Source organism: Epinephelus fuscoguttatus, linkage group LG21 (genome assembly GCF_011397635.1).
Source record: "Epinephelus fuscoguttatus linkage group LG21, E.fuscoguttatus.final_Chr_v1".
Classification (NCBI taxonomy): domain Eukaryota; kingdom Metazoa; phylum Chordata; class Actinopteri; order Perciformes; family Serranidae; genus Epinephelus; species Epinephelus fuscoguttatus.
In genome coordinates this window covers 9,458,607-9,486,023 of record NC_064772.1, presented here as the reverse complement: position 1 = coordinate 9,486,023, position 27,417 = coordinate 9,458,607, and the positions used below count along the sequence as shown (strand labels likewise).

At 40.4% G+C, this 27,417-nt stretch overlaps 2 protein-coding genes across 2 annotated transcripts in view; one reads left to right on the top strand and one right to left on the bottom strand.

Annotated features, from left to right (window-relative positions):
* Positions 1–14,608, bottom strand: part of drosha (drosha ribonuclease III) — a 161,637-nt gene extending 147,029 nt beyond the window's left edge. Inside the window, exons 1-6 of the mRNA XM_049564597.1 lie at positions 14,441–14,608; positions 11,314–12,169; positions 11,161–11,229; positions 6,794–7,097; positions 5,481–5,622; positions 3,531–3,691 (exon numbers count right to left, since the gene is read on the bottom strand). Of these exons, the coding sequence (XP_049420554.1) occupies positions 3,531–3,691; positions 5,481–5,622; positions 6,794–7,097; positions 11,161–11,229; positions 11,314–12,167 (1,530 nt within the window). The 5' untranslated portion in view covers positions 12,168–12,169; positions 14,441–14,608. The remainder of the gene's footprint in view (positions 1–3,530; positions 3,692–5,480; positions 5,623–6,793; positions 7,098–11,160; positions 11,230–11,313; positions 12,170–14,440) is intronic.
* The window catches only part of LOC125881506 (cadherin-20-like), a 712,657-nt gene that overhangs the window by 1,331 nt on the left and 683,909 nt on the right, over positions 1–27,417 (top strand). The window lies entirely within an intron of this gene.

Below are 27,417 nucleotides of genomic sequence, written 5' to 3'. Positions count from 1 at the left end.
AGAATGAAGCACAGTCGGTGCTTCATGTCGGCACAGCATTAGATGTTACAGGATCATGTTTATTGGGATTTACAGCTTTGTGTTTTCACTATTATCTACTGCCATCTACTGTTATCTGTAAATTTTGTGATAAGGATGAAAGTGAAGATTTCAGCTGCTGTCAGGGGGCCTAATGTTTTTGGTAAAGGACTGGATTTGGTCCACAGGTGCTGATTTGCCTGCTACTGACTCCAGAGAATCAGTCAAGTGTGACAAAATGTTTCACCTGACATTTATTACATTGATGCACGTGTAAAGAACCAAGGACCACAAGCAAGAGTTCTGCCTGGAAACTTTAAGCTGTAGGCCTACACTGATGCTGGGGCTAGCACAACAAGCTGACTGGCATGCAAATTAGTCACACTATGACCACGCAAATAAAACGCCTGAGCTGAAAGACCCAACTGCAAGCTTCAAGCCAGCTACAACAGCGACAGAGAGAGAGTTGTGTATAAGACAAGGACGATATGTTGGTGTTGCTCCGCTGTTGTAGAGTCTGTGAAAAAAGACACATCCAACATGTTAACGGACATTCAACTCCATCATCCAGCTGTGCCAAGCACTGGGACGATGAGAAGAAAAAACAAAGTCCAACTCGTCATTCCTGCTGCTATCAAGCAGCCTTTAGATGCAAAAGCAGAATGGAAATATTTGGCATTTACATTGACATATAGCCAAGGTGGGGCAAACTGTAACACTACTTCTAATGCACAAGTTTGATTTTTATTAATTCATTTATTAATTTATTCATCTATTAGTATCTTCATTTTCATATCATAAGAGATACTTTTCAGTTTTATAAGCTGTTGTGTCTTGTTGCCTTTTGGAAAGGTGTTTGTTCAATGTTCATACAGACTAGTGTTTAAAATACTTCTTATTTTTACAATAAACATACCAAAGTTTACATTTACCAAAGTTGCCAGTGGGCAAAACGCTCTCAGTCCTCAGCAGGAGGACTGTGACTGTCTCTGACATTTGCACAATGTTTGTTCAAAATAAATGAAAACAAGCAGATCTTTTTTTTTTTGGTTGTCCTTTTTTTCTCCACTGTACCAAACTCGCACTGAACTGCAACGCCTATGCCAGGGTATGAACCAAACCGTGACTTCTGGGTACCATCGCACCCACACTTAAAATATACATAATGTGTATGTATTTGACAAAGAAGGTAACATGTTCTGTATTACTGCGGCACCAAAAAGCATTGCGAAAATGCTTGGATTGGATTCAACTAAATAATGTGCTGATTATCGCTTAAATTTTTTAATCGCAATTAATCACTGAATTTCAATGGTTAACTATGATTAACCGCATTTTTAATCGCATGTTTAAAATCCCATGATTTTATTTTTCCAAACAGTTCTGAAGTCCATATTAACAAAGTAAAGCAGTTCTTATTGTGTGTGTCTTGACTGAGAATCAAATAAATGCAAAGAAGTTTACTCTATGATCTTGACTTTTAGATTTATTTCTGACAAATTTGTGCTGCACTGCTACAACAGGTTGGTCCTGAAACCATGACTGAGGTAGGACACAACTTCTAAGTGCTTATTCTGTAAAATACAGTGTTGTGTGTTTTTCAAAGGATCATACTGTTCCACATTGAGAAATATGCAGGACAGCATGTCCAATCAGTGTCACTGTGATGAGCAATTACTCAAAGATAATTTGATGATTCACTGATGTCCAACGATCCCTGGTTAATGCGAAAACATTGGCACCTTTCAGGAGTTTTGGTTTAATCGCTTGCTCTGAGTCATACAGTTCCTGTATGTGTGACACTATTGTTCCCCGCAATAGGATGTCCATTAGATCCAGGTCTTCCATGATGTTGACTGGTCTGCAGTCAGTTGCCACCCATTTAGCAAGCACTGTAGGTTACTTCTTCAATTTAATTTCATCCACAGGTCTGTGGTGATTTGCACACTTCAAAATGGTGCTCTGATGATGTGGTAGCCCGCTGACATCAGTCTGATTAGGTACACCTGTATGCTCAGCTCATAGGTGGTGGCTCAAACTAAAAAGCACTTCAGTAAAAGTTCAATTCCATTTTAAACAAGGATCATATTACTTTTGACTTGTCAACTCAGGCGTCTGGGAATTTTTAAAGTGAAATGAGCCATTCAAAGATGCATTGGTGTCGTTATTTTCCATCGTAGCCACAGCAGGAAGCAAGAAGCCACTGAGACGTTATGACTACAAGTAAGGGTGCATTGAAGGGACAGAGTAGCAGAAAACAATTAAGGAAATTTAAAAGAAGACAACTAGGGCTGTCAACCTATTGTTGTTTTTAATCACAATTAATCGCTGAATTTCAATAGTTAATTGCAATTAATCACACTTTTTAGTTGCAAGTTTAAAATTCCATAAATTTAAATTTCAAAACAGTTTTGAAGTCCATATTAACAATGTAAAGCAGTTCTTAACAGAGTGTTTAGATTGGGAATCAAATGTATGACTTTGACTTTTAGATTTATTTATTTCAAATCAGTGCTGTGCTGCTACAACAGTGTGTTCAAAAGACAAAATAGCAGCACACAATTAAGCCTCTGAGATCCATGGGGGGGCAGGGGGCAAATCAATACAGCATAGTATCGTGATATTTTTGTGTGGCAATATCAAATTGTCACACAGTGCCAAGTATTTTTTACTACATAAGTTATTAACATTACAAATAAAAATTAAACTTTAAGTAGCCTATTAAAATAATATATTCAATTGCTTTTACAGAAGTTGACAAAGTTGGGGGGTTTTTTACACTTGAAAAAAGGTAATAATCGCAATAAATCTCAACATGTTTTGTCGCAATATTCAGCATATGGTAACATGCTTAACATCGCAATAATATTGTATTGTGACTGAAGTATCATGATAATATATAATAGTAGAACCCATTTTAATTAAGAAATCTTGAGGTGAGAGGTCAAGGGACCTCTGTGAAAATGATAATGCTGTTTTTCCCTCGCCAAAATTTAGCTTAAGTTTGGACCGGTTTTTAGCCCCCTTCCTGGAAGCTAGCATAACATTGGTACCACTGGATTCCTTAGGTATTCTGGTTCTTTCATCACTCTACCTTTAACACTCAGCCATCTATAGCCTCTGAAAGACAGGTGGTGGCAAAAACAGCAAGTTAACACAATTTAAAAAAATTAGCGTATTATGTTCGGGTCTTAATCGCATTGTGATTAACGCATTAACGCTATAAGCCCTAAACATAACGAGTTATGTTCAGATCTAAATGCTGACAGCCTTAACCTAAATGAAAAATTAAAGCGCACTAGTGCATCCAATGTAAAAAGTCTGGGGCCCTGTGTACAGTATAGCATTAAAGTGCCTCAGGAATAGTTTCAGATGGATCTTCTTACCAACTTTTAATAATTTGTGGGGACTGTTTAGAATAACAGAAGATTCTGTGCAAGATAAAACAAATGGGGGTGAATACAGAGTTTTGTTTTGTCACATCATTAATGTCACACAAAAGAAAGACCAACCTGCCCGGGGTCGTTGTACCACAGCTCCTCGTGCAGGCGGTCGGGGTGCGCTTTCTTTCTCTTGATCTCAGCGATGACATCAAAAACCTCTGAGTCAGAGCTGCTGGAGCAGGTGCTTTCTTCCCCATCTGACTCACAGTCTGACTCACTACTGCTGTCGTCTGAAACCAAAGTGCAAAAAGGTCTTTAATCATTAGAACGTCAAAGGGCTGACAAGTGAAACATCATTCTGTGAGCCGGAGCGAGTTCAGTGGTTAAGCTCCCCAGCTCAGCAGTGCTCTCAAAAAGTATTTTGCAACATAAAGTCTCAGTAAAGCAATCCGTCAAAATGCTTTCAAATGGTGCGCACTCAGGCTCTGCCAACTCCACATAATGCAGGTGATGCAGCAACATTTCAGATCTGTTACCTAATTTGTATAGTCTTAATGTTTCTTCAGGAAACAAATATAGCTTAGCCTGATTTACATAACACTACGTTGGATTCATTGAGAAAATATTCTACTTCATTACAGTTTCTACTTATCAAGGCAAATGCAGACTTAAAAGCATCTATGGGATTAAAAGAGCAGCACAGCTGCCAATGCTGACATCTGGCACTCATGTTTTCTTTCTTTCTCGCACACTTGTCACTTTCGCTTAATAAAAAGAACCCAAAACGAGGATTATAATTACCAGTCAGCTGAACAGTTTGTGCTTCTTAGCTAAGCAAAGTCTTCAATTCTTATCAGCGCTGTAACGCGAGCACTTGATTGTGAAGTCGGTGCCCGGAGCAACATGTTGAGCAAATTAGATCTCCCTGAGCGAGATTTATATTATTGCTGTGCTGAAAGAGACAATCAGGCTGACAGCCCTGCAGATAACATCATAAACACTGAACTTAATCTCTGCCTCAGCCTAATGCACTGCTGAGAAGACAGCAAGTTTGTATGCATATCAATTACAAAAGATTGCCAACAGATGTATTAACTGTTTACACGTTGTTATTAAGATGTTGCACTTCAACAGAACAACTTGCATACTAACAAAAGTAACGAGAACACAGAAAAGAGCGGAAAAGGTTTGACTTTAGGAATAAACCTGTAGTCCTATTTACACAGGGGTCCCACAATACTCCCGCATCTAAGACCCTTCATTACATACGGCATTACGCAGCGTATGCATGTAAACATGTATTAGTGGAATATTCCTTTTCATTAGCCATATTAACTTTGTCTTTTTCGAAATACAGGCAAAAAAGTGAATATTTTGTGCATGAAAACGTTGTCATTGTCTTCCCAATTTGCAAACATTTTATGTTGCTGTTCTTCTTCCTTGAGTTAGCTGCTAACTGCTATTAGCTGCTTTTTCCTCACATTAATGAGTTGCACACATAACACATAGTCAAAATATTACTCTCTCCTGCCAGCTTACACTTTTTTAATGTGCAATGCATCAGAAGGTGTTATTTATATTTACCAAATTATTTACTGAAGCATAAGAATTTTCATTCTTTGCCTGGACCTCATCACACGAGGTGCCAGTATGCATGTTTTTCCCATGTAGTGATCTCTCTCTGTTACTGTTTGTAAACACAATCACAAGTCAAAGTGAGATTAAAAGCCAACACCAGATCCACTCTCGTTTGGCGTTTAGCGTTTTGCTTCGCTATATTTGCATTTTTTCTGCACTGTGTCTCTTGGATGCCTGCTATTTACGGTCTGGCATCGGGTCACTTTCTTTTTATAAAGCCCTGACCACACAGAAACTAAGAAGAAAATAAAAAACTACAGGCAGAGGGCAGTCTTTGCTAAAAAGTACTCCATCACTTGTGATGAGATTGCCTCTGTATAAGTCCATACATTGTTTTTCGGAAAAATCTTGCAAGTATATCTTCACAAAAATCAAAACTATGCGTCAGTGTTTTTCACATATCAAAAATGTTCCCCCAAATAGTTCTCCAGGACTACCCACCTGGATCCTCGTCCAGTTTCGTCTTGGGCGGGTCCCATTTCGGTCTAGCAGCCTTAGCTCTCTCCTGTCTCTTCCCCAGCTCTTCCTCAAAGCGCTCGTACAGGTCCCGCAGTTTACTGGTCCCCACCACAGTGGAGTCTCCCTGAACAAATGTAAATAAAATACATGGCATTTTTTTCCCCCGCAATTTTAAACAGAACAAATACAGATAAAGGCCCTTATGATACCACAGTCTGTTTTGTTTGTGTGCATGCACTGGAGTTTCTCTAATATGTGTACACCAACAGTCACTCTATAAATCAATCTTAAATTATGTCAATGCATGCTTTAAACAGGATTAAGCTTCACTGGGGAGTAGAGAGTGTGTGATCACACCAATCTAGAAGTTGGTTTGTGAGTAAAAGCTCTCAAAAACATGCTCCACAGCGAAGAAGCATATTGATTTCAGACCCCATGATGTTTTTGAGAAATAACTAACCCGTGGTCCAAACATCAAAGTGGTAACAAAAGACCTTCGCTGCTGCAAGGCTGTCAAAACTACTACGCTAAAAATCATTATACCAAAAAAAGTGGAATTAATCTGTGTTTAAACGTATTCACAAGAGTGCGTTCAGGCATTCTGTGACCTGCCCTCAATATGCTATAAACCATCAATGTGATTCAATACCCTTTCGGGACTACTACACCAACTCCCACAGGTAGTATTCTCACTTCACTTTGGTTTTATTGAAAGACGAGTCAGGTCTTGGACAGATCATGTAATTTGTGTCAAAAAAAAAAAGTAGCTGATGACAGCATGAAGCACCCAGAGCCCACTGGTAAAGGTCAGAGTTTTAGACAAGAAAAAGGAGTTGGCACGATCCGAAAGATCCAAAGACATTAGAGAAGCATCTGAGAGGGCAGGTGGTGATTCGCAATTGGCGACTGAGGCATCTTTTGAGCACCCGCCGTTAAGTGAAAGGCTGAAAAAGATAAAGCGTTGGAGAGCAGCTAATCCAACTCTTAAACACCACCATCAAAGACAAAATTGATAAAATGGCAGAGAGAAGATTAAGAAAGTTTCCTTTGCCGGTCAGATGGATAAAACAGTATCAAACAAGTCTGTGCTCTGCATTAATGGGCACTGTGTTAAATGCAATGAATTAAAAGAGGTCATTCTCCTGTTTAATCTGCCCTCAGTAAACTGCAGGCAAGGACATTTTTATGCAGTGCAATATGAAACTCTTGCAAAACGGTGCAATATTAACAATTAGATATTACAGCAAACAATCAGCAGCTGAACTCCGGACAGATGTAATTAAAACAAACAGTACCACTTGGTCCATGGGGTCATTAGAGTAGTGGTTCTCAGCGTGCGTGCAGCGGATCCAGGCAGGTTTCAGCAGTTCTTCTTCCTCTTTCTCATCGTCCACCTTCTCTTTCTCCTTCTCCTTCTCCCTGTCCCGTTCCCGTTCCCTCTCTCGCTCTCGCTCTCTGTCGGCGAAGGCCTCTTCGGACTCCCTGCTCCTGATGGAGGAGGAGTAGCTGCGCTCTCTGCTCAGGCCCGAGGAGCTCTCCGACCTTCTGTCCCGCTCCTCTTCCCAGCGACCACGTTTTCTGTCTCTGCTCGTGGACCGACTGCAAAGCACAGATTTGAAGAAAAAAATAAAAAGAGCCAATTATTAAATTCAGCCAAGATGGAGGTTAGGCCACGTTAGGGTCGCATGATGACACCTGAGGCAGCGCCCATAGCTAAATGAAGAAGCAACAAAGTTATTAAAGGTGAGCTCTGCTGATTTTACAAGTCAAAGTCAAATTACTAGTCACTGAAAACTCTACTCAGTCTGTGGAAACACTGTAAAACATAGGTGTGTGCCATATAATCTCATTCAAGATAATACTGGTGTAATTCCTAATATGATATGAAACTAGGGCTGTACCCAAATATTCGGATATTCGTTTCTATGGGTAGGTATTCGTTATGAAAATTTGGTATTCGATATTCGTTTTTTTTTTAAGCCGCTACAAGGAACTTTTAACTGGATATGCAAAAGTCTCTCGTTTCTGCTGATGTCTGTGTAGACTGTGTAGACAATAGTCGCTATTCCTCCTCCTCGACCCGACGTCCGCGGGGAGTTAAAATAGCAGCAATCATCGGGTAAAAGTTCTGTGAAAGCACTGGACTCACCAACAGTCAGCCACGTCTCAGTCACACAGAGAAAATCCAATCCTTGGGAAGTCAGGAAATCATTCAGTATAAACGTTTTGTCCGATAGCAATCTAGCATTAACCAGCCCAATCCTGGCAGAAGCCAGCAGGTCCACGGCGTTAGCTGTCCGTGGAGCCACACACAGAGGCCGCAGGTTGCGCAGATTCACCCCGCACCAGCGGGGACGAGAAGAGCAGGGGCCGCGGAGCTGGAACACCTCATCCGGGCCAACGACAGGTACCAGCCAGGCGTCGACAGGGTCCAGCGAGTGCCGAGAAATAAAGAGGCGAGGCACCGCTCCATACTCAGTCCAAGAAGCTGTGGAAGTGCTCACCAAACAGGCCTTCAGCCTTACACGCCGACCGCTACGTTTACCCCGGTGGCGGTGGCGCTTACGGCGGAGAGGTGGAGCTGGGTTGCGGCAGAGGTGAGCTGGGATCCCCAACAGGAGCGGGGGCAAAGTTTTCCTGTCTTGTTGTTTCATTCATCCCCAAAACAAACACATGCGCGAGCCAGGTAAGCGTCTTTATGACAATACGCGCTAGAGCTCATGGAAAATGTAGACTTCATTCCAGCAAAACACTACCGCTTTTGTCCACAGGGTCGCCAAAATCAATTCAAAATGAAAGTTCCTTGTAGGGGCTTTAATTAATTTATTTTTTTTAACTTTTTTTGGTGCTAAATGTAGTCTTTCTGTTGTTGGTAAATGTAGGTTATCAATAAAAATCAAAACTTTTAAATTGCATTGTTAAAAATGTGAAAATATAGTCTAGCCTACCAACTGAGCTTGTGCACACAGCACACTTGAGCGCATCCATCTGAGGCTGTGGATCAATGCCAAGTTTTACCACTTTATCACTATTCCCTCTAACTTGTAGCTGTTTTTTTCGTTATCTTTTGAATTTAATATTAATTATGGAACCGTTTTTGTCAACGTTTGTTTCCCCCTTTTTGTACAATAAATTATTGTTTAAAGTTTCAACAAGTTTCTTTTGAAGTACATGACACTAGTGTGTTTTGAAAACGACCGCGGACTGTCACCTGCTCAACGCATCAGTACCTTCGGATGCCATGACAGTAATAGATTATAGATTAATAGATTATAATAATAATGTCAAAATATCATTTACAGACCAATTTAACAGACGATCACTGCTGCCCGACCCACAGGTCCATTTGCGGGTCCCGCGGGTTACGGGTCGACCCGCGCATCACTACTCAGCTCAGTCTATAAGGCTGTACACAACAGTAGATATTATATTCTATTCAGACCGGCAGAACTAGCAATGCATTGGATCTACAGTGCACGGCACTGCTGATTAACCATTTTATTGCAGCACAGAGTGTCTGCCTGCAACCAATTACTTGCAGAGGCTTCCTACAACTTGTTTCAACGGTTCCGATTTAATCAGAAGACAAATTAAACAGGATGACTAGCCAATGTGAAAATCAAAAGAAAGTATAGAATAATGTACTGAAGGAGACTGTTGTGCCATCACATTTTTTTGTGGTTTGAGAGCAAAGATCCGGTCGCTGCTGTGCAAAACTCTGCAATACAATTAGGTCCGAAAAAACCCCGGAGTCCGCCGCCCCCTCCACCCGGGCCTGGAACGAATATTCGAATAGTCGTTATAAATTCTGCCGAAGGTCCGAATGTTAAAAAATGGTACTCCGGACAGCCCTATATGAAACATTCATACCGTGATACTCGCGATATTTTGACTTGTTTGACTTGTCTTTTTCCAAATACAGGCAAACAAGGGATTATTTTGTGCGTGTAAACATTGTCATTGTCTTCCCAATTTGCGAACATTTTATGTTGCTGTTCTTCTTCTTTGAGTTAGCTGCTAACTGCTTCTAGCTGCTTTTTAAATCTCCCATTTGACATCATACTGTTCTGCACGGCAACAACAAGCATGGCTGAAAGCGAAATATGACAAACTCTGTGGTTTCAAAAAGAGGAGCAACTTCGGTAGTGTGGAATAAACTGTGAATAATCTGTCTCCCGCAAGTCTCCCACTTTATGGAAGCATGACTGTGTACTTGGGCGTCAAATTTTCCCCCATATGACAGTTACAGTACAACTAACACCTAAGCTCTTCATGTCACAGCGAACCAGCGCGTAGGGCTCTATGATTATGACCAAACTGACAATTACGATTATTTTGATTAATACTAGGATCAAAAGTATTTATCAACATTAGTCATTGCTTTTAGGGACAACAATTTTTATTGCACTTTAACTTTAAATAAACAACACTGCTTTCCCTTTCACGTTGTGCTACATTTCTGCTAATAAACAAATCTGTGCATCAAAATCAGACTTAAAATAGGGTTCTTCTGCACCTAAATTCAGTGCATCTTCTGAAAGTGAAATATAAATGAAAGTATTATTGGACACACATCTTTCTTGAATGGAATATGATTGCATTAGATATCTTAGACTGTCTTTGGGAGCTGGTTGGATGTGGTGAATCAGGGCAAAGCGTCGCTGTTATGGATGTCTAAGTTGACGTTGAACAAGGATGGAGATTCAGTGAGGTAACACTGGCGACATCATTCTTCTCCGCCTCTATGTTCTGCAGTCTGTAGTGGTTTTTCAGTTGGTTAAAAAGTTAGTTGTGTTGCTTAGCGGCGCAGATCCAAAGTACTTCCAAACAACAGATGATTTGTACAGAGGGACTAACTCTCCATCTTTTGCTGATTTGATTTTGATTTTCAATTTGCTTCTCTGCTTTCTGTTATAATCACTCTTCTACTCAAGGCTGCAGCTGCAACATTCAGTAAAGTTATTTACAGGTGGCTGCTGCGAAGGCACCCTGCAGCGGCAGCCCTTGAAAAACATTACTGCTACAATGACTGTTAGTTTAGGAAGCGCTTGATTTAGTATGCAGTGGAGCGCATTTAAAATGTCAATATCACAATCGATCATGTTGATTTAATTGTGGGAAGCCAAAATCGTGACCGAGATTAATATTCAATTAATTGTGCAGCCCTACTGGCAAGTGGTGTGTTCGGAATTTTATACGATCTGTAAAGAAGAACCTGAACAATGCACTTCCTTTGGTGTTGTTTTTTAGGCTTACGTTTGTTTTTAAGGACTGAAAATTCAGCTCCATGTATATTTCATTTTAAAATAAATACAGTACATACATATGTTCTTTAGTTATCCCTGAGGGAAACTACATATCATTGAAGTATTTCATAACTAAAATACATTCAAGCAACTCCCCCAGAAAAGAAACATTTAGAAAACTCTCTCTATATAATGTGTGTGCAATACAGATATACCTTATTAATCCTTTACTTTGTGAACTTAAAAACCCCAAGGTAAATAAAGACACACAAATAAAACAGGTGTGAGAAAGGCTGCCAGCTGAACCTGAGCCAAAAAGTGACCCAAAAAATCATCTGGCACATTTTGGAGAGGTTCAGTCGTGATTAGTATTTCACTACAGTTCTTCTAAGACAAATAATGGACTGCATGTGTACCTTCGAGGCCTCTTTCTGTGCCTGTCAGGCGACTGGGATCTCCGGCTCTCTCTGTGACGATACCTCTCCCTGTGAACAAACACACACGTGGAAATAAGAAAAAATAATTTCACAGATTATTCGCATTTAGGAGAGTTACTGCTATTGGTGTACCTGCTGCGATCCCTGCTTCTGTGTCTGGGGGACGTCCGGCCTCTGTCGTAGTCAGACCTGTAGCGTCCACCCTCCGGCCTACCGCGCCGGTCTGGACTCCTCCCGCGGTCCTTCCTCTCTCCAGGAAATTCTATTTTATGCCTATCGCCATGGCCACCGTAGCCATAGCCCTTCTGTCTGTGGTCATCGTGGCGATATCCTCTTTCTGGAGATCTCCTGTTGTCCATGGGCTTCTCATACTTGTACTGGCCCCCTTGCCTAAAGCTGTGGTTTGGTTTGAATGAGCTGGGGCTCTGAGTGTAGCCAGGGTTGAAGGTAGGAGGAGGGAAAGGAGGGTGGGGAGGGTGGGGGTAGTTCATGGAGTATGGAGGGTGGTAGCTCATTGACTGAGAAGGTATGGGGGGTGGCATGGGTGGGTGTGGTAATGGTGGTGGGGGCACAGGAGGCATCATGTAAGGGTGGTAAGGATTCTGAGCAGACACCTGGGACCCCGATGTGGGACCACCTGTGGAGCTGGGAAGGGGAGGAGGTGGAAAGTTGGGTGGGGGTTCAGGGAAGCCCTGACGAACAGGGGGCTTGGGGAAGGGTGGGCGCACTGGGCACTGGTTAAGAGAACTGGGAGTCTGGGATGGCGCTGGCGGAGGGTACTGCATGAAGTCAGAGTGTGGAGGCATGTAGCCGCTGTTTCCATGGTAGCTTGAGCTGGGAGGAGTCTGAGGATCGTAGTGGTACGGAGGAACGGGAGGCTGGGGAGGTGGTGGCCTCAGGTTTGTGGGTCGGTAGTTTTGAGGAGAGCCGTGTTGGCCTGGAGGCATTCCTCCCCTGGGACTCCCCCGGTCCTGATGGAAAGACATGACTGTGGACAGGACAAAATGATTAAGTTACAAAACATGAAACTAATCAGAACCTGAAAGGAAATGCACCTATATTATAGTGTTACTTGACTGTAGGGCTGCATGATGAGAAAAAAAAAAAAAAAAATCATAATGAAATTACTCTGACAAATATTGCAATTGTAATATGAGTCACAATTTTAATATGGATATCAATTTTTGCTTTTCATTTTCTCTGAGAAAGTGAAAAAGAGACAATGATGTGATTTCTGTTGAGGTCTGTACCAAACAAGGAAGTTCCCTTATGTTTAGAATATCTCTGCAGCACCACAATGCTTCAATTGTAATGGCATGTTGCAACACATTTAAACTTTATCAAAAAATTGTGGTCCTGCGATTTGGATCTCACACTTGGCAAGGCTTAGGCTGTAGACGGTATGAAGGTATGAAAAACACTTGACCATATTGCTATTTTGATAATATTTCGATTAATTGTGTAACCCTACTTAAGCGGACTTGCTTTAATTACTTAGTAGGTGCAAATCATAAAATGTCACAGAAATATAATCCCTAAGTTTCTTTTCAACACAGCATCCTTTTTTTCATTAACTGCATGCCATCACAATACAGCAATCCCACAGAGACCCAGTTTTAATGATACGATATTTCAATATTGATCTAACAGCATGTTATGGTTTACTCAGCAGGACAGGTTTACTGTTACCCCTTTACCATCAACATGAACCAGGCTTTGTTGCAGTTTCCTCTGCTAATTTCAGAACCGTTCAAAGCATTTCGACCAAAAATTAATTGGTTTGGAACCTGAATCTTAAGGAGTTGACAAAAAGTTTTAAGTATATATTAATTTCAAAGCAGTCATGGTGAGTAGCTATTTTATTTTTCAAGTTTTCAAAGTATCTTGATACTAATCAAAATACTAATTTCTAAACCATATTTCTTATTTAGTGTTGATTTAGAAGGTGTCTGTAATTGGAATGTTATTTAATGGATTTATCAGTACAGTTACCAGTTACCAGTACGTGAGCAGCATTCCTGTCTTTTTGAAAACCAGGAAGTGAGACAGGAGCTCTACTGATTAAACTAAACCCCTGTTTTGCCTGATCAAATCATGTTTTTGTACAAATCTGACAGAGCTGACACTCTTTTTCTTTCATCGCTGATTAGCCACATGCCTTAGTTTTAACTTTACATCCAAACTAGTTAGAATTATGCCCCAAGTACTTGTGATGTTGACTTTAGAATCTAACTCAAGGGAAAAAACTTACACATGGTGCAAGCCAGGGCTGGGGTAATGGATAGTTATTAACAACAGTGATGCCAAATCACAGGATAAGTTAGATTTAAAAGTCTGTGGTACCAATCTTGTGTCAGTTCAGTTTTGCCTTCAAATAATGTTTCCAATAGGACTGACTTCTACAGTTGAGGTTTGGGCAAAATTAAAGTTAACATTAGATGATGGTTAGGAGCAGTTGAAATGACTTGATGGTTGATGTTCAGGAAAACACAAACTGATGGGAAGCAGCCTTCGTCCCAGCAACAGTACTAAGGATCTTGTTAATGGAAGCCAGAGACACGCATTACTCTGGTGGATCGTAAAGTTTGACTTATTAATATTTCCAGATGCAAAACTTGTAATTGTTGTCTTTTTGTGTGATAATTATTTTGTGTGACTGAGTTGTCCAGTTGTTTTTTTGTAGAGGGGAAGGCGTGGTGCAAAACTTAGGAAGAATCAAGCAAAAATATTTGTAGCTCCCAGGATGGTCATGATTTAAAAGAGAAAAGAAAGTCATAGCCCAGCTACCCCCTTCTCTGATACATAAACTACAGTCTCTAACATACCCTGATGTCTTCCTTGCAAAAAAAGATCTTTATCTCAATGAGACATCCCAAAATACTGAAGCATAATAAAATAACCGATTTACACTATAAGTCGTCCGTTCGTCATTTAAGTGCAGCTTTGGCACCATAAGCAACAGCGCAACACCGTTAATCGAAGTGCCTGAATGCAGCGCAACTTAACGCTAGCTGTTGAGCATCATTAGCTAGCTAGCGTTAGCTACAACAGACGTCATTTTCCAAAACACGCATAAAGCGAGGGAAAGTAACTGACTAAATGTTACCATTAGAAGAGAAAGACGTCACTCTGGAACAATATTACCATTAATTCTGAGCTAACAGCAGCAGCTATGTTAGAGCTCCACTGCATACCCGGTGGTAACATGTTAGCAAGCCCCCTGCTAGCACTAATGACAGAATATGAGTGGAGAAATTACCTTCAAACAACAAGGAGCACTAGCACGAGGAGTGTAACATTCCGTCTTCACTGCTGGGTCAAAAACCTACAATTACACCAACGTAACTAGTTTGAAACAGGATTTATTTTATGAAGCTATATAATACGATGAGCTATTTGCTGGGCATCACGCTTTCCAAGGGGTCGTGTTTCTGGCCGGAATGGTTAGAGAGAGGGACACGAATGAACCAATCACCGTTCAGAGATTCGGTCCTTGCCCAATGAAATACCGGTGTAGTTTTGAAGGGTTCTCACCGGACTGGAGCGTCAGTGTAGCGCTTTAACAACCCATTTTATCGTATTATATTACTGTAAATCTGGAGGTCTTCCTTCTTTAGACTTTATACTAATGCTTTCATAATATATTACTGCATGCATCTGCTCATGTTATCTCGATTTGTTTATATATATATATATATATATATATATATATATATATATATATATATATATATATATATATATATATATTATATTTGTATGAACTCTAACTGGTTCCCAGCCTTTTTCCTGAAGAGACCCCTTTTCTATCATTGAATGAACTGACGACCTCTGACCAAGTGACATATTTTATTGATATTTTATATCATATTTAACAATAACAGTATGAAACAACTGATGAACTAGTGAACCCAATAATTGTAGGAAGTTCGTGTAAAACAAATGATTGGATTTATCTGATTTTTTTATTTCTTTACTTTACTTTTTTACTTTTCTTTGTACTGTGTACTTTACTTTGTATAATAATAACAATAATAGTAATTAATTCAATTATGTTAATAATCACCCATACCTAAAAGGCTTCTCTTTGACAAATTCAGTGTTGTCTTGTCTCTGACGCTTGACCCTTGTTCAGGTCTTCACTATGCCCTCATCCTGTGAGACATTTTTTAAAGGTTATATCTTGATTAATAATCTAAACTTTGAAAATAATAAATTTGTTTATTTATCCTCACAGAAAAAAATATAATGCTGAGATTTAGATCTGTTGTATATGTTATGTGTCAAGTATTCATTTTACACATTTAACATATATGTGGAAAAGACAGATGTATTTGAAATCAAATAATTATCCCAAATTAGGCAGAACAATAAACTGTATTTCACTGAAAGCCAGACAGGACATTCGTTTGTATGTTTGTTTGTTTTAAGTAAATACATTAAATATAACTATTAACTGAGTAATGCTTGCCATAAAGGACTGGGGGTTCATATTTATAAGTGTGAATACCTGTTACATTAATAGTTGCTATCAGGTTGAGGCTATCATCTCGCAGGCTTCACATAACTTCACATATATTAAACGTACATACCTTATACATACGTTTCATTTACACATTGCAGATATATGATGGTGGAGGGCACGTCAGCTCTTACCTACTGTCCTTAAAATCTCTTCTGTACAAATGTAAAGGGTTTTATCTGGAAGATGAATTCAGTGCTTTCTTAAAAATATGAGCCCATTTTCTTTATTTATTTGGCAAAATCAAAGAAAAATGTTTAACACCTTTCTGGATTTGACTTGATTGAATTTAATTGTATTTACTTGTGTTCTTACATTTATTTTTAGTTTGGCAGCTGTGTGTGTTTGAACTTGTCTTATTTCTTGTTTAATACCGTTGAATACTGAAATAAAACGAAAAATACATTTTAAAACTGTGACTATGTACTACTACAATGTGTCCACTAGAGAGCAGCAGAGTTTTTTTTGCAAAAAACAGCATGACAATATTTTAGCACAACATCGCCATGGAAACAAATCACACATCATTCACATTATGAATGGAGCAGAAGCAACAACACAAATGTGAATTCATTTCTTATGGCTAAACTGTGTTAGAGCCCGCTGGGGAGGACTTTGGCCTCAATCCATGCAGCTTCTCCTGTATTATTCTGACTGGGGAACAAATTAGACTTGTGCTCCGTATTGATCTGACCCTGCTTCAGGAGATGTTTGCCTGAATACATGGCTCACAGCCCAGTTAACCTGTGTGTGGTAGCAATGACGCTCTCCCTGCTGTGATGATCTGCTCTGCACATTCCTGGTGGATGAATCTATGTGGAGGACCAAGGTTAAAGTGCAGAAGCCCACACAGTTTGCTCTAAGACATTTTACTGTTATGACCACAAATCACCAGCTTGAGATATTCTCTGAAATAAACATTAAGACTGCTGGTAAGAGTGTTTATTACATTATTTAACTATTGGTATGCAGACATCACTGCCCACATATGTGTTTCTTTTACATTTGGTCTGAAGATGTTTTTTCATGGTTTGAGTTTCTATCCAATTAAGAGGAGTCTTAATGCGACAGCATGCATGCATGGTTTCAACATTATGACAGCATTTTAAGTCAGAATGTTTACAGAGTAAACATGATAATGTCCTCGTACATCCAACACTTTTGGGATGAATTTCAACTGTGACTGGGGCTGCAACTTACAATTACTTTGATGATGGATTCTCAACCAATGATCTAATTGTGTGGTTTGAAAATGTCAGAAGGGTGAAATCAAAATTTCCCGAACCTAAAGAAACAGCTTAAAATGCTTATTTTGTCTAACAGCCTCTCCAAATCACAAAACATTTAGTTTACTCTCAAACATGATGAAGAAAAGCACTAACACGTCACAGTATAGAAGCTAGTCATTTTATAGCAGTTGTGCTTGCAAAAATGTGGAACTAAAATTTTTTAGTGTGAAGCAGGATGCATCATTTTCCTGTGAATCCTTAGTGCTTATGGAAGCACTCTGAAATCCAATGTGGGGATGGCGGACCCCGCCACCACTGATACAAACTACTATGGAGACAGATTATCTCAAAGACATATTTCACTGAGATGTTTATTTTATGTTTTTGTCATGAATTCATGATTATTTGAGTTCATACAGTCAAAGTGCAATTAATAATAGGTTAAAAGGGTAACATTGGTTTAAAAAAAAAGTTTAAAAATAGCACTTTTAAAATGAGGTTTGGTCAGAAACTTGTATGTAAGGTTTAATGTCCTGGTCTTCAATAAGGGCTCTGTGACCCCTAGGGGGTCCTCAGATGTATACTGCAGGGGGTCTGCCAAATTTATTTATTTATTTATTTATTTTTTCAAAACATATGTTTGAAAATACACTTTAACATGAATACAATATATTGTTAACAAATATAAATCAGCCTATTCATTAAAAAATACCCTTTGTTTACAGTACACATTATTGAAGAATGAGTAACTGTTACCTATGAATTACTGTGCAATCACATGTGCTAATTAATGTTCAATTATTGTTTGGCACCTATCCATAATGGCGAGGTCAACAAGTAAGCTAACAGTTACATACTATTGAAATATACTGGCCAATTAGCTGTTTTATTATTCCAAGTGTACAGACGTTCTTGTGAGTTACAACTGATTGTTTTGTAATTCCAGCAAGAGAATATGAAATACCGTCCACCTCAGAATCCACCAGCTAAAGTGCAGATGGTGAGGCCAACGCTATGGTACAACTGTTCTCTGACTTGGAAGGTACAGGTAAGTGTGAATGAGAGACGACCTGAAAATATTCAAATTATCTCATGTGCAACTAAATTTTAAACAGTATACTGTATGTAGGGGGGTTCCTGGTCCGTCTCTCTTTGAACTAAGGGGTCCTTGGCTTGAAAAACTTTGAAGACCCCGGGTTTAATGTCAAGTGAAGGTGTACCAAGTTAAGTTAATCTATATACGTGGCATTATGGGTAAAAACCAACATGGACGCAGAGGAAAGACAAACAGCCTCAAGGGCACAAGGTCCGAGAGGCAAACACATTGTGTTTCATTTCTTTTATAATTGTGTATAATTTTTGTTTATGTGCCTCTACGTGGACAAAGTGAAACGTTTTCAGGCATTTCATTTGTTTCATCACATTTCTGTTGTGCAAACATGTTTGGGGCTTTTAATCAATTAACCCTAGCTTGAAAGACTTTGCTGAGAATCTGAGGGATGTATATCTAAAAAGCAGAGAGACTAATTAAAACTTCAAAAGACATCTGTATGATGCATGGCTGTCATTTAATTCGTAGTGTGGCGACAGAGATGATTGCCACATGCAGTAAATTGATTCAGCAGGAAAAAAGCAAACAATTAACAGTATGGTTTTAGAATGAGTACAGTTGTCCACATACTTTTGGCCATATAGTGTAGTAAGAGTGAGGACTTTTAAAAATGTGGTTATGTTTAAGTTCATAGTAATTAAAATCTTCATTTTATAATCACCCTTTAATCAAACCACTGTAGCAATGACATTAAAAATCAACTTGAAAATCCATCAGTCTGTACACTGAACACCACTCCCCGGAGCAAACACATGCCATGTGTCTTTTGCTTGCCAGTCCAACTCACATGCCTCGCCTCCATCTGCTGTGTGTTTATCCACCCTGATGTTTCATCTCACAGAAATATATGAATTTCATACTTTTCATTCACATACAGTACGGGGGAGACAACACATCTTAATGGGGCGTCTTGGTTTTCTTCTGACATGTCTGATAGTCAGCAGACCTTCATTATGATTCACTTCAGGTTGAGCGGCATTAATATCTCTGCCTTTGTGCCGGTCATGCCCTCTCTCCTTCCAAAACAAAAAGGTAAAGAATATGAAAGAAGGCGATTTTTCTTTCTCAACAGATCCGTGACATGAAGCATCCCTTACATGTGTTTTTAAATATTTATAAAGACAAAACAGGGATGGGCTTGTCTGATGTCATGTCTAAACTTTGTTCACTGCCTGCTCAGCACTTAAACTTCTGCTTTTAGTCATTTACCAGCTGCATGTCTGATCGTATTACCAGGAGCTGAACAGATACTTTAATTGAATGTCATGTTTGATTGCCACCAATCCTGTGGGGCAAAGTATAAATTCAAGACTCATAAGCTCATAGGATCAAATGAGACTGTGCAAGTACCAAATAAAAAGAGAATCCACACAATAAGCAGCAAGTGTTCACCTTGCATTATAGTGAGGCATTGAGACAGCACCTCTGGAGAGCGAGGTAATGAGCGAGAACAAAAGGCGGATTGCATTTTAATCTAGAGCTGACAAACACCTGGCACCTACTGAGCATGAAAACACACCTTGTATTGTCCCTGCTGAGGATTCTTTTCAGAGAAAAATGTTTTATTTTGTTTGAAAAGACACAGTGGAGAAGTGAAGAGTGATGAACTCGGGGGAGGGTTGAGTTGGTGAGTGTTTACAGCCAACAGGTTCATTCAGATGAGACGGAGGAGCTCTGAGGTGACATTTATCAGCGGGGACATAATTAATCTGATTTGACATCTGCCTTGACAGTTTGGATCAAAATAACCTGACATGCCACGTTATAAATAATTTACCATAAGACTGGTTTAAAAGCTTGATTCATAATAGCTGCAGTTCTGTGTCAGTTAATCTATAGCTGCAGTTTTCTATTTGCAGTAGTTGAAAGACACATATGTCTTCTCTAAGTATGATTCAAATGCGAACTAATCACACAAGAGGTATATCAATCAATCATTTATTTGTTGCATGGAATTACACATGGTACAACTCCAGAGAAATGCGTTCCCATCGGTTCATTGTTCACTGTATTTTATTCTGTTCCCAGAGTCTTCCCTTCACCCCTGTTCTGTATTAGTCTTGTTTGCTCCACCCAAGTGTTATCCTCCACACCCTTGTTGTTAGCCAATTCCCATTTCCCTCCTTTTGCCCGTGTTTCCCTTTGTTCCTGGTCAATTCGTCTGGCGTTCATTCCTGTGCTCATCCCTGTGTGCTTGGTGTCATTGCCTGCTCAGTTTTCTGCCTGAGACCTTGGGCTCTAGTTTCCTGGCGCAGCGCAGGGTGGCGCAGGGTGGCAAACCCCACGCAGAGCTAGTTTCGAGCAGCACAACCCGAGGCGCGCTCAGGGCCGAATTCACAAAAGGATTGCGTGGCTTTTGCGGCCGCTAAACCGGTAAAAATGGAGCAAACAGATACGGTCTAATTCACAAAGCACGCGCAGAGGGCGAAATGCTCCACTAACTGCGCTGCCAAGCAGACTGCGTCTCGGTGCTCCGGTGTTATTTGCACGTATTTAAATGAGGTAATATGCATATATTTGGCGCTATAATTTCTCCTTTCTATGCAAATGAGCCTCATTGATAAACAACCTCTAATTCACTAACACCAGCGCTAATAGCCACACGCAGTTTGAGTGAAGTAAATAATGTCTTTAGAAAGCTGGTGCAAACTGGGCGCTCCTCTGTGGAAGCCTCTCGCCCAGACTTTCCAGTGATCGTGGCAGCATTTTGACATTATTATAATCATTATTACTTTAATGGCATCCGAAGATATTGATGCGTTGAACAGGTGACAGTCTGCGGTCGTTCTCAAAACGCACTTCTGTCAGGCACTTCAAAAGCAACTTTCAATAATTTATTTTACGAAACGGGGCAAACAAACGTGAACAAAAACGGTTCCATATTTCATATAAAATTCAATAGATAACGAAAAAACAACTACAGGTGAGAGGGAATAGTGATAAAGTGGTCAAACTTGGTCAGATCCACAGCCTCAACCCATCCGACACTGTTAGACTGACTCACCAGCAGACATCACTACATGAGGGTATACAGTATTCAGTACTTTGCCAAACAAAGTCTGCCATTGTTCTGCCACGGTGTTCTTGGCGCAAAGCCAGCATTTATACTTTGCCATGTGTGGCTAATTGCAATCAGGGGCAAATCAGGGCCAAATTGCACTCAGCTGCCAAACTTTGTGGGCGTGTTTGCGCTGGTATATCATTAGCGCAATATCCTTTGTGAATAGGACGTTAAGACGGAGCAAACTGCGGGTGCAAGTGAAGTGCAATTCAAGGTGCTATCAGCGGCCGCAGTTCATTCTTTGTGAATTTGGCCCTCAGTTTGGTAGTTTGGCAGACTGAGGTGCGCCGAGATGGGTGTGGCGGCGCAGCAGGGGGAGGTGTCGACAGATCCAGGTTGGCGCAGTGACAGTTTCGTGCCAAAAGGCTTCACTGAAGGTGCGATAAAAGCTCGCCAGCTGAAACCAGGTCTACTGTCAGCGCAGGGGGAGCGCAGCCGATGTAAGCCAAAGTTTGGCTGACCGGCGGACAGTGCACACACGTCACCAAAACCTCACAGGCAAGTTTCCAGAATATCAGGCACATTAACGATGCAATAAATACCCAAAAAAACACTATTCAATGCAACTATCTGCAATCAGCACATAAATGTATCTCTATATCGACTGTCCCGTCACATCTGATGTCAGATCAAAGGGGATTGGCACCGTTTGGCACGTTTGGCACGCGTAATGGAAACCCAACCTGATTTGATTAACAATTAATGAGTTCACATCCCTCTCAGCCAACCACAAACAGCCACAGCATCAGATAGGGAGTATATATTCAGCATCTGTCATCTTAGAAAAGTCAAAAGAAAAGAAACAAAGTGAGACTGCGAGAGAGAGAGAGCGCGCGCGCACGAGAGAAACGCAACATTGATTTACAATTGTGGTGACCTCCTCCCAGGCTACCTTTGCATCATCAGCCCGTGGAGGTCTGCTCACAGTTCCGTATATTCGGACACTGCGAGCTTGGACCTCCCGGACCAAAACATCAGTTTCCTCCTGGGAGGAGTTTGGCCGTCTGACGCTGCTGCTCTCTTCTCATTACACCTTTGCACGGCGCATTTAAGGGCGAGGAGAGGGGCTCATTTGATTGGTGTGATGTGTGTAAAACTCACTCCACGCCTTCTCTCCTCCCTCTTCCCGACTTGCGCAGGTAGGAGGGACGGAGGTGGGACGGACGAGTAGCTGCACCAGGCGCACGGTGTGCCAAACTCACAAAATCCGCCTGGCCACACCCAGTTGGCAAAGTGCAGGTGCGCTGCGCTCCCACCTTGCCTGGTCTGCGAAACTAGAGCCCCTTGTGTTTGGATTTCTCACCTGAGTTCATCATATTTTTCCTGGTTGGCTTTCAGTTTGGTTTTGATTCTGCCTTCATTTTGACTTTTAGTTACCTTCCTGTTCTGGATATTTTCAATCAGCTGCATTAAAGCTTGCTTTTTGGTTAAATCGTAAACCTGCCTGTTGCTCTGCCCTTGGGTCCTCCGTGACCTGATTCATGACTGCTGCTTTATGACTGTCCATGTTTCCGGACGGTTCTGGTAATCCATGGTTCAGGCTGTGGAATATATTACCTGTCCACACATCCCGACCTTAACAAGATGGCCATATAATCACTCCTCCCAAATACAGGCAGTGCCACTCTGCAGGCGGCTCTGTACAGCCAGACCATTCCCATTTCGAAATAATCAAATAACGCCGCTTTGTCGGTGATTTCGGCATCAGACACCAATGCAAAAGCAACCTTTGGTGGCAATATGACACTGTGGTGTCAGTTTGAAACACGCAGCTACACAGAACTTTTCGTGGTGTTATGAAATGGTGCCGGTTGGCCAGACAGCACCTGTCACATCAGCATAATACGTGCCGCATGGTGGAACCTGTCTCGGCAGGATGAAAAACCACTGGACAGCATCAGTGTGAAACGCTTCCAGAAACAAAGTAATAAAAGGAGCTTGAAAGTCAAGATAGGGTGGATGGTTCCAGACAGAGAGGTAAATCAAACTCTGAGTCAATCACCATGGCAACTGACTCTGTGAACCTAACCTGCTCACTGGCAGGTTTTCTTTAAGAAACCCTGAGTTCACCCCATCTCCTCCCTACTGCCAAGCCTGAAGCAAGCTGGCAGATAGACATGGGTTGTCTGTATGTAGGAAATCCCAATGATATCGAGGCAGAATTAATTCGCAATGCCTTACACTGGGAGAGGATCTTCAGACCTCGCTTAGATGTGCTGTCATTCCCCAATGAATATCTGTTTGAACAGTACCGTTTTTTCATTAGACTCAATCATTTACCTGCCACACATATCAAATCTGACACACCGTGGACGTGCACTCTCATCAGAGCAAATGCTGTGCATCGCACTACGTTTTTATGGTGAACGGTAGCTTCATATATGATATTGGTGACCTACAGTACATAATAAAATAGCCACTGAATGACAGGTTATTTAAGCTACTTTGATTAATAAATCACATGTGAATATAACTAAAGAAAGGTACAGCCATGGCCAAGTAAAATATGACTTACCTGTTTGATGAATATCTTGATGTTTTTTTATTTCATTTTAAGCTGCTTTCAAGTGTGTTTTTCCCCTGTGAGATTGCACCTACTTGGGGTATTTTGCCTTAACTTGACAGAACAGTTATTGACATGCAGCAATGTGCCACAGGCCAGAGTCGAACCTAGGCCACTGCGGCAAAAGCCATATATATGGGATGCCTGCTCTATCCCCTAAGTCACCAACATCCTGTCAAGGAGGATTCTGCTTGCTAATTTCACATGCTGCCTCTCTCTCCTTGGCAGCTCATATATATATGCTCATATTCGCTGTAGGCATTCATGAGTGCCTCCAGTTCCACAGGTGTAAAATAAGTTGATTGCTTTTGCTCTCCGTTTGCCATGGTGACTCGAGGTATCGGGGCTCCATTGATGATGGCTTTTTATTGTGGTTGTGCACGCGCTTAACTCAAGGTGTACCTACTCAGAGTTGATTGAATTGCTTGGGACGATGGTACTGAATGCCGAGCTGTAATCAATAAAAAGCATTCTTACGTATGTCCCCCTCTGGTCAAGGTGTGTGTGCTTAATCCACTACAGTGCACAGTGTAATGATAGTAAACCTTTCATAAGTAATCTTTCCTTTTGAGGTAATTTGTTCAACTGCAGCGGTGAAAGAGGTCACAGCAGTGCCACAGTCAACCCCAATGATATAAGCAACATTGAAAACAACTATTGTGCTGATTTTGTTCCTTCTAAGTGTAATTCATTAATTCAAGGTTATAAGATGAATCTAACAAGTGCTTTTGTGAAGCAGTTAGTCATCTGCTTTTATACGTTCATTGTTGAAAAGAATAAGGGCAAGGCCAGACCCCGACTGTGACACAGGAAAACATAAAACATGGCTCTAGTCCTTGCATTTACTAGTCCTGCTCACTGCTTGTCTGCAGTGTTCAGTGTACATGATGTTTGTGATAATGTGTTTGGGCTTTGACGCCCACACTCCCTTGATATTAATGTACATGGGGAGACAGTTTTTCTCCCTCACACACTCGCACAGAGACAAATAAGTGTATTCATGTGTGGCGAAAAGCTAAAAGGCTTAATGTGTTTTTCAGGCAGTGCGTCTCTTTTTTTATAGAGGGATCCAGAATACTTATTATATATGCATACATAATGTTCTTTGTATAGATCCCTCTGGGATAAAAGCATCTGTTCGACATTTGGGGAAATGAGCTTATTTGTTTTCTTGCCGAGAGTTAAGCCTCTTACACACATAGCTTCCTGTAAATTACTAGGATAACTTCTCAGGCAGTAAGGTTTTACTATTTACAAATCCTCAAATTAGTTATTTGTGGTGTCAAAGTTTTTTAAGACCATAAATAGAGAGATGTTGAGCTTTTCAAATGATAATCTGTAAGTGTGTAAATCATCCTTTAAACCTGTCAAAAACTCTGCTGGAGAAATGCCAGTTTTAAGGTGTGTAGTATTTAAGTCTAAATTAAATCTTTTTAGAATCTGTCACCTTGCTTCTAATTTCCAGTACCTGCAGTAGCCTAATTGGAATAGTTAAAAAAATAAAAAAAAAACATTTTGACTAAACTTAATGACTAAAAGTTGAATAAAATGTTTTGAGTTGCCGTAGACTGAAACTAGACAAACGATGAAGGATAAAAATGACTACAATGTGATTAAAACTTGTAAGCATTTCCGTCTATAGACCAAGACTAAATCTAAAATAGCTGCCAAAATTAACACTGGGTGGAAGACATCTTTCAAGGCTGACTTATGCTCAATGTTAGATACGTATATGGACACAGAGAGAGTCCTCTGTCTGCACTCTGTGTTTATGTCTGTGTTTGTCATCGACAATGGCTGGAGCTACTGTGACATCATCCATTGGTTTATGGACTCCCTTTTTAAAAACTTAAGTTTAGCATGTTGGCCATTTGCCATGTTGGTTTTCTCAAGCCAGAAGGGATCATATTTGGACAAAAGGGTGAAGCTGTAGAGGAGGGTGAATCTGACTCATAGACTGTAGCAGCACCTCATAGATAATCTGCTATTCAATCATGAGTAACTCTAAAAGCAGATTTATACTAGTGCGTCTGCTCTATGCAGAGCCTACACCGTAGCCTACAAATGTGGGCTATGCTGTGAGCATTTATATTTGTGCATTGGTGTATCTGTGTCACTCACACAGTCGGTGGTGGGGTTTCTGTGAAGTGCTGTCAAGTTGACTTGAAACACACCCAGAACACACATTAAACACGGCTTAATAGTGACAATTGCAAACACAAGTACACAAATCTGCTTCACTGTAACACGCAGGATTCACAGACAAAGCATTTGTCTTTTGCTGGATACATTTTCCCCATGAATACAACATGCTAATGTTATTAGCATGAGCCTATGGCATTTTACATTGTATTTTAGCTTAGCGGTTAGCTCACATAAAGCCAGAGACAACAGCAACATTTAACAAGGTAATGTTACAAAATTTGGCTCCATTACAGCCCACAAGGGTCACCTACAAAAGAACTGTCTTATACTGGACATATTTTCCAAAGAAATATAACATGCTAAAGTTATTAGCTCAAGCCTATGGAATTTTACATCTTAATATATTAGCCTAGCAACTAGCGTATATTTCCTGTACTCATTTGAAGCCAGGGACCACAGCAACATGTAACAAAGGGAACTTTACAAAATTCAGCTCCATTACAACTCACAACATTCACCGACAAAACACCTGTCTTATACCAAACACGTTTTCCATACAAATACTACATGCTAACGTTATTAGCACAAGCCTGTGGCATTTTACATTGTAGGCTTAATTAGCCTAGTGAACAGCAGAGATTTTCTCTACTCATATGAAGCCAGGATAAATCACACACAAGACTTAAGATGCTATTTTGTGGAGGATTTATTGTCTTCACAATTTATTGTTTCTTACGTGTGAAATAAAAGTACATGAAAGCTTCATTTCCACTGAGGGAAATGGTTTTCAGCTTACAAAAATAGCAAGGAGGTCTGCACCAACACGACATGTGGTTACATGTGGCTGTAATGCTGGGCATTTTAACATGGAGGTCTATTTGGATTGACTCTGTTTTAGAGCCAGCCTCAAGTGGCCATTTGATGAAATACAGTTTTTGGCACTTAGGCATTTGCTTCATATCTCAGCCTCAGAGGCTACCGCATTTGTGTTTGTTTTCTTTACTGAAAAGAAATAGAGCAGTACCTCTGGAAATCACAGGGGAAGTGTATCGTAGTTCAAGTGAGACACGATGAAGACATTTTAAAACACAATGGAAATACTGAAAAGAATTCTCCATCCACATTTCGCAGTATATCTAATGGCCTCATAGACCACAGTGGTTTACAGCACTGCCTCTGTTTAAAGGTACATTATTGCCATACTTGTTACTATCGGGAAACTTTTGACTCTGCCCTCTAATGCCATCTAGTGGATGTATCTATGGAAACATAAAGGACGCATATGGGCAGTGATGGTTACAATGTTTGAATTGAACTATGTATTTTTGTACATAACAGGAGTGTAAATGGGCTTTTATTATGTTCAGGAACATGGCTTGCAAAGAGCTGTTTTTTCAGGTTTTAATGTATTCAAATAAATTTGGAAGACAAACTAATTTTTTGCACAGTGTAAATGCTACACTGTGAACGAGTCGAGGATTCAAAATCATCAATCAAGTCCTGTAATTGGTTCACTGTCTCCATGTGAAAGAGTCTCGCATCACACAAACATAACCCTGTATGTGCTTATTCCTGCAGTGCTACTGCTTTCATTCACAACACAGC